This window comes from Charadrius vociferus, unplaced genomic scaffold (assembly GCF_000708025.1).
Source record: "Charadrius vociferus isolate BGI_N301 unplaced genomic scaffold, ASM70802v2 scaffold13, whole genome shotgun sequence".
In the NCBI taxonomy this organism is placed as follows: Eukaryota; Metazoa; Chordata; class Aves; order Charadriiformes; family Charadriidae; genus Charadrius; species Charadrius vociferus.
Window position 1 is genome coordinate 4709544 of NW_009647763.1, and position 8520 is coordinate 4718063.

The following is an 8520-nucleotide window of genomic DNA, read 5'->3' on the forward strand; positions in this document are numbered from 1 at the left end:
CATGATAATTTAGGATTTCCTTTAGTTTTAAGATGTGCCTTGGATTATAAACAACAAAACCAATGACAAAACCAAAACCCAAACCCCCAAAAAACAACCAGAGAAAAGCAACACAGAAATTACTGTGAGTTCAGAAAGGACACTTACGCCCTGTACACCTCTTCCAGTGCTCTTGTCCCACTGTGAGCAGCTCTTTAACTCCATCATCCATTGCTTTGGTGAACCTACCCACTGCATCACACTTCTGTTCTCTGTGGCATTTGGAAAAAGCAAAACAAAAAAGCAGTTTAACAGATGCATTACACTAACTTTAAATGCAATTAAAAAAAAAATATATCAGAGAAATAAATGAATTCCTTAAACTCTGCCATTTCCCTGAATTTCCCTCTTTAAATACAGGCACTTTTCATTCTATTTTTCCCTCCTCTGTTAAACACTTGGTAGTGGGCTATCATTCTTACTATAGTTAGTTACCTTCAAAATAAAAGGCTACTAGTTAAATATCTTCCCCAATGAGATCAAATAGTAACAGAACAGCAAAATCTGATTTGAAGAAAATGCATCCCTAGAGCACTTAAAAATAGAAGGACTCCACATTGACAGGAAATCAGATGTTAGAGAAAGAAGTAGCAAAATTCATACAACGAACAAAGAAAATAATTGTTGCAGATATTTTAATAGAAGTCTAAAATAGGTGAATAAAAATTAATATAGCAGTTCTTCTAGGGAAATATATATATGCATAACTTTATATTATATTGATAATACCATTGTGTTCAGTTGTGTTAGAGAGGAAAAAAAATCAGTGTTGCTCAAAAGAGAATTCTGAATTAGTATGTGCCTTTTTACCCCTCTTTATGCGTGTTTTCATGCAGCTATCAAAGCTTTCCATTAACATAACACTGCATACACAGCAACACTCTATGAACTCTACAAAAGAAAACTAGACATATATTTTCTAATTTTCAATGAGAATTATGCAAACTGCATCAGATCTTACAAACGCTCTCAGCCAAAGCCTGTATGAGAAAGCTCTCACAGCATGGCAACATAAGCGACTCCCCAGAGCCAGGGCAGCAGCTCCAGCTGTGGCCCAGCCACCTAGAAGCTCCCACCTCCCCACCGGCACCTTCCTCAGCTGGAAACCCAACCCCAAGAGTTACGTGCACAGAAACAGAACCTAGGCTTTCCAAGAGGCCCTTGTTTTACTCTAATTTTCCCAGTAGCAAACCATCCTTTTGTTTTTCTGTACTTCGTACTTCATGGTATCATGATCACAGAAAGAGTTCATGAACAAGCACACGGTTACCATCCTTTGATCAAAACCAGAATGACACAGGACTGCCAAAGTACCAGCAAAACTGTTTCAGTAAAGATCAGCTTTTCACTGAAGAACTTAAGAACTACTGAACAAGCTGGTTTGCCCACTTACAGGAGTAATGGCTTTCAAGACTATGTTCATACTCACTTTTAACAGCACCTGGCATTCCCATGCACTGGAACATGGTGTGGATGTCTGAAGTGTTACAGCCACCCCTGCAATGCTCAGAGATAGGTCCCCAGAACCACCCCAGGCTGCCAGTCCCAACCCAGGCGCCAATACCCTCTAGGGAGTGTTCTCCACAGGCTGCTTGCCTGCCCTCACCCTGTTTGGGGACAAACTGTTTAGCAGACCATACGCTGGTCATTCCCTGCCAGGGTTCTGTATATAGCACAGAGTCTCTCTGCACCCTATGTACAAAATCCTCCCTCTGGTCCACCCCTTCAGCTTTTATGTCACTGGGATATATATATAAAAAACACATCAAGTAGTCAAGTTTGAAATCGTCATGTTCTAAGTGGAAGTGACCTAAAAATGTCCATCTTTTTTACTAGTACAGAACTGCTACCACACAGCTATTATATGCATCTTAATATGGACTGTATCACTTGGATAAAGCGTATGCTGGGATATTTCCAGGTGTAGGAACACTACTGCTTTGCTACTATAAACACTTCTATCTAGTTTATCAAGTTTCATACACGAAACATTATCCAAGTTTCTATGTTCCAGAACAGCAAGCAAAGCATGTCATGCATACTACGTATCTTTTAAGAGAATAAAGCCTAAAGGAGTGAAATAAAGGCTGCAGAGTAAATCCAGTCTTTCACTCTATGAAGCCCAAAGGTCTACCACCAAGAGAACTACACATAAAAAAGTGTATGCATATATAACATATACATATATAAAATAAATATATCAATTTTCACTTCCAGAAGGATAAGCCAAACATGTAGTAACCCATTTAAAATTAAATTTGATAATTTAAGTCACTTTCTTTTTAATAGCTTTCCATGGATTCCAGATATTAGAATCATACTGTATGTGCATTATATACAAATATTTTACAGAAACACTGACAATGGTCCACTGACAGTTACCTAAACTATTGTGAAGTCTAGCACACTTTGGAACTGTTCACAATTGAAGAATTAAAGATCAAATATACTTCCATAGCAATATAGAAAATAAGTCCATAGGATCTGCCAGTACTCTATCTTGTCAACTAGTTTTGCATAAATCTTTTTAGGATCAGTATTCAACCACCGAAGTCAAAGAGGCATCATGTGGAGTTCCACCAAGTTTTGGAGGGGTTATATGAAAATCTCATATTCAAAGAATTTTTCAGCTCTGCCTTGATGAATACTTCTTCAAATCCATGAATATATGTGCACACTTAATATTCTAGTTTTATATTAGCTCAGTATGTGTTGTATATCCAGATGCATAATGTCCATGCAAAAAGAAACCACCTTACATTTCTACCATGTCCAAGTCAGGAGCTTCTGGTTCCATTGTAGAAAAGATCAGGACTCCCACAGTTTCATCTTTTTCTGCCTTCCGCTTTCCAGTTTTCCACTCCTTAAGGAAAGAAAGGAAAGAAGAAAAAAAGAAGAAAAAAAATAAAATACAAAGTTTGACCACCACTGCTCATACATCTTTAAGGGCATGTACTTAAGTAGTGAATTAAATGCTTAGGAGAACAGTTAACCAATAGACCGCCCGTAAATTAAAACATTTTAAATTACAGTTTCAGTGGGCCCAAAATGTCTTAAAGTTTTCCCCCCTCCTCCTTGTGCACTTTGTTTTCTAGATTCTGGGGTAAACAGACCCTTCTCGTATATTACTGAAATACATACAGTAGAAGAGCAATTATATTCAGCTGTCTCTGCACACGTGATAGTGGTGATACCAGACACTACTCAAGAAGATCATGAGACTATTACGCAATTGTCATACTAAGTTCTTAGTGGGAACAGACAAAAAGGCTAAAAATTCTACATGTATTGCAACATGTGCTCTGTTTCTACGAGTCCATAAGTCAGATACTAAGAACTGCTGACTAGCTAGCACAATAATACAACTCTCCACTGGCCACCCAATATCCCTTCACTGGGACTGCTACTTGCTATGTTATTAAGCCTCTACTTACAGGGCCACGGAATAATTCTGGTTGGAAGTGACTTCAGGAGGTTTGTAGTCCAACCTCCTACTCAAAAAGGGTCAGCTGTGAGCTTAGTTACTCAGGGCTTTACTCAGGCTGGTCTTAAAAACCTCCAAGGATCATTTACTTTTTCAGCAAAATCTATGTGTATTTCGAAGTATGACTATTTTGAAGAGAAAGCAGCAGAGTTTTCCTGTTTATTTCCTCATCGGTAGATACCCAAATTAGAGCTGGAGCTCAGTCATGAAGAAACCATTATTTACCGAAGGTGAAGATATTAAAACCTCTTAAAAAGCACAAGAAAATGCTTGGGGGGGGATGGGAATAAAAAAGGGCTAGTTACATCAGGTAAGACTGCAGCATAATCCTATTACAACCCATTCCAGTGAAAATTATGGTTTGGGGTGGTTTGTTGTTTGGTTTTTTTTTTTTTTGGCGGTGGGTGGGGGGATGGGGGTGCTGTTTTTAAATATAATACAGGATCAGACACACCCTAGATCTGCTACAAAGTAGATTCTGTTAGCAAAGCAGTACCACAGGACTGCAGTACTTAGTAAGTCCAACAAAGACAGATCAGAGCAAAAGCCAAAAGAGCTGTTATTTGTGTTCCCATTCTGCTGGGGAACAAACTGTCCTTAAAAGACTGGGAACAAAGCCACTTTAAGAGCACACCTCTGAAGAAATGGCATATAGCATTTCACACAAGCAACTTCATGCCATGATGCATGCAACTTCATGATCAATCAGCTAAGTTAGTTAGTAAACCCAGCAGTTTTCAGCTCCTCACTACTGCCCACAGGGGGGCAGACAAATGAGAAGGCTACAAAGCTGAACTCTTAGTTCGAAGAAGGATGGTGCTGGCGAGCAATTTCTCCACCTCAGTCTGTGTGTGAACTTTGTTTCCTACCTTCTCATCTCGGAAATTGAGAAATTGCTGGAAAACTTCGCTTTCTGAGACAACAGGATGGCGACACATCCTTGTCATCCAAGCTTGCAGTCTCTCCATACGCATTTTGATAAATTCTTCTTCAAAGCGCCCTGTTATACATTGAATAGCAATTGTTACATTTCTACTCTAGTACCCTCGGCTTTTTTTTTCTTTTCTTTTAAGTAATAAAAAACAGAATCTGTAATTCATCTGGTGAGTTATTAACCATTTAATGACTCAGAACTTACAAGAAGGAAATGGAAACATTATGCTGACATATCAGAAGAACCTTAATTACAGTACAAATTACAGTACATTGTTATTGACCAAGAATACTACTCCTTTTAAAGATAGTTGGGAAATACAAAAAAACATAATACCCACCCACAATTTTTTTTTTTTTTTGAAAAAAGATTAATAAAATTTTGCATGGAAAAGTCATTCAGATGACCCAAGAGAGAAGCTAGTCATAGGCTTGGAACACAGACGTGTTTCTGATACGGTCTAGTAAATCCTTGGTCAATGTAAGGCTCAAAAACATTGGGAGGAAAAGGAACTACTTACTTTCCAAGTTGTCATGTCCTCGCTAAGAAAGCATTTGAAATTGGAGTGTTCAGATACGAACAGCAGATTTAAAAAAGCAATACCACCCATAAATATATTTCTATATAAGAAGTGAATGTGTTGGGGGAAAAAAAACCTCAAAACATCTCAATAAATCATATGTATAAAAGTGGTTAGAATACATACATGTAAGACTAACTGATTTTTTGATAGTTAAGAAATTTTAACACAAACTATTTAAATAAGTAACCAATTTTATTCTTTTTAAACCAGTAGTGCATCATCACTGTGTATTTAGAAGAACCTTTTAGTTTTAGCAGAAACTGTGTGTTCTTGAAAGAATCTTTTCCAATAAAAAAAAAAAATGCACGATGCCATGTGTCTAAAGCATACAGTGAATAGGATGCATATGAAAGGAATGAGAGATTCCTCCAGCACCCATCTCTCCTAATTTCTGTAGCAGCGCAGATGACAAGCCTTGAACACATGTACTCTTTCAATATAATTGTACTGTATAGTTGCTATGGCAGCAGCTCCACAAAGTTGAGGTGGCTTTTTTTGGTGGATTTTTTTTTTTAATTGCTAATACGGAAAGTAGCAGGACTAGCAGGTAAAGAACACAACCAATGAAAAATGAAGTCTGGATATGCGTACATTTCCTGCAAATTAGCTAGGGAAAAAACCACAAAATCAGCTACTATGGAAAAGACATTATATAACCTGCAGTAATACCTTGTTCCACCCTTAATCTATACCAAAATCTCCGCAGCAATCCTGCCTTGCATTCCTCATGCTCGCAACAGGAACAGTAACATTTGGAAGTTATATGCTGGTCACTAGGCATATCATCACCAGCAAATCATGATCCTGAGCAAAGTCAGTCTATTTGTAAAGAGTCTTGCTTTTCCAAGACTAATGCATGGAAACACTTTTCTAGAGAGTCTTCAGAAAGAAGCCTCCTAAACACAATGAAAAGTAAGTATTTTTTCAGAGTTCCCCATAGTGTTTCAAAAAAAAAAAAAAAAAAAAAAGGAGAAAAAAGCAGCATGGTTGGGGCTTTTTTTGTTTGCATGAAACAAGTTACCCTCTCCCCCAGACTCCAGAAGACTGAAATCCACAGGCAAGTTTTGACTATGATGCCAAAATCCCCAGTCTTTTAAAATACAGTTACAAGAAAATCTAGAGATCCCACCAGGTCTTGTGGTTTCCTTTTAGTCCACATGCACATGTTTAAGCAAAACTACTGGTGAATTCTAAACATGAGATTAAGGGGAGGGGAGGAAGTCACTTCCTCACTTTTCAGTTTCCTCGGCATTTATCCCAGCATCTGCATCAATGCTTAGCTTTCTTCAAACCCAGCAGAGCTGTTGCATTTTCAGTGATGCCCACAGCCACATGGTTGGCGACATGCCGGCTTTTGTATGTTTGGTTTTGGCTTGTTGTCTTAAAGGCTGTATAAAAATCTTACCAGAAAACACACAAGCAGAAATAGGCAAAAGTAATGCATTTTCCTCCTATACAGGTGTCTAATTCTTTTCTTCACATGCACTCTAGCACACCCTTGTAGAAAGGAAGTCAGAGACTACTGAAAATGCACAGACGCTGCCATATTCAATTGCAATGACTGAACTCATCATGTGCATTTAAAGGGTCCAATCCAACTTTTCTTGAAGGCAGAACAAAAGACTTCCATAAGCTTCAGACAGTTTGGCCAAGCTCAACTGACATCAAACCAGAGCAGAATGCTACAGAAATGAAAGATGTTTTCCAAAGCAAGTGTGAAATTGAGCATCAGAAGAAACAGCTGCAACTTTTTACTTGTGAGCAAAAAAACCCAGTTTGTCAGAGGGTGCTCCCTTTCCTCCGGGAGCTTCGCTTCAAAGCTCTTACAACATAACACATTTACAATCAAATGCAAAAAAACCCAACCAAACAAAAAAAAAAAACAACCAACCACCATCCCACCCACCCCCTCAAAAACCCTTTCTCCAGACAATCAGCAAATATGGAATGTAACTAGTTATCTCTTCTCTCCAACAATAAATATTCTCTTTTGTGGTAACTAGGGGGGGGATGTTTTTTGGTTTTTTTTGAATCACTGGACTAGATAAGTAAACCCGAGTTCTAAAATGATGCTTAGTGCTGATATTTTATTATCAATAGGCCACAACAACTCATCATAAATTTTGAATGGTGAAAGGTTGGGGTTTTTTTGATACTTTCTTTAAAAACTGTGGGAAAAACAAACTGTAAGAAATAACTGAGCCTCGTAAAAGAAGAATTCAGAACTGGGAGTAATTACCTGTTACTTGCTTGTCTGGAAGAGATGGTATTGGAATGGCTAATCCAAATTTAACCAGGAGACGCTCATACAACCAGTCAAAGTGCTTGTATCTGTGGTTGACAGATCGATTAGTGTTCTGTAAGAGAAACAAAACTCTGAAATTTGACAAGCATCTACAGATAAGGACATGAAACAAGTGTGACCAGAATAGTAAATATGTGAAATGTAAATAAACCTTATGATTCAGAGCCTTGAATCTGTAATTACAGAAGAACCTGAAATGCTAGAACAAAGTAACTCTTTGGGAAAAAAAGTGTGACAACTACCACTTACCCTTACAACCCTGTTACCAAGTCACACTAACTGTATTGTTTATATGTACAAATGACCCATATTTGTGAGAGAGAAGATACTGTTTCAGATACACTTACAGTGCAGGTCAGTTGATATTCAATGTAGCTCTTGAGACCATACATTTTAGAACCTTTTTTGGGATCTGCCACCACACAATCAAATGTAGAGGTAGGATAAACCCACATTGGGCCATAATCACCAATCTGTAAGAAATTGCAAATATTATCTTTAAATGCATCATGTTGTACCAGCTGCAAACAAGGAGACAAATACTTTCTCTATTCACTTGAAAGTCTCCATTGATTTAAGCAAGAGCTTGATAGTCAGGAAATAGAGGGGTTTCTCACAACCAGAGATGATTGATCACAGTTGTGTTTATGTTATTCTGTATTTTGCAATTTTTCCCAAATATCAAAGGACTGGTGAATTCTAGGGATTGCTACTTCAACCACATTTCACTAGAACAGCATATATCTAGAAGAGTTTGGTTTTTAGATCAGAAGATGACCTGATCATCATGACTGAATATTGCAAACCTTTATGAATGTAGCTCCTATGTATTAGATACACTATTAGTTATCTAGATAATGCATTTGCTCTGCCTCCCAGTACCAAAAAAGGCTTATTTTCATGATCACAAGTAATGCAGACCCAGCATGAGGGAAAAAAAAAAGTACCAAAAAAATATAAATCAACACACTTAGAAGAAAGGAGGAGTTAAGACTGGCCCCTGAAAAATCCCTCAATGATACATGACTCTGAAATGTAGTCTACCACAACTTTAAAATACTTAAATGGTACACAGTTTTATTATGACAGTTCTATTTCTAATTATATGTTCAGTATCAGTTTCTTCTGACCCAAATACACATAGCAACCCTGAGGCTAAAAGTTAATTTAGGGAA

At 37.7% G+C, this 8520-nt stretch overlaps 1 protein-coding gene across 2 annotated transcripts in view; it reads right to left on the reverse strand.

Moving 5' to 3' along the window:
• SNX9 (sorting nexin 9) overlaps positions 1-8520 on the reverse strand; it is a 50008-nt gene that overhangs the window by 18873 nt on the left and 22615 nt on the right. For both annotated transcript variants that reach the window (XM_009882322.1, XM_009882323.1), the window contains exons 7-11: positions 7693-7818; positions 7280-7397; positions 4393-4523; positions 2799-2902; positions 148-251 (exon numbers count right to left, since the gene is read on the reverse strand). In XM_009882322.1, the coding sequence (XP_009880624.1) occupies positions 148-251; positions 2799-2902; positions 4393-4523; positions 7280-7397; positions 7693-7818 (583 nt within the window). The remainder of the gene's footprint in view (positions 1-147; positions 252-2798; positions 2903-4392; positions 4524-7279; positions 7398-7692; positions 7819-8520) is intronic.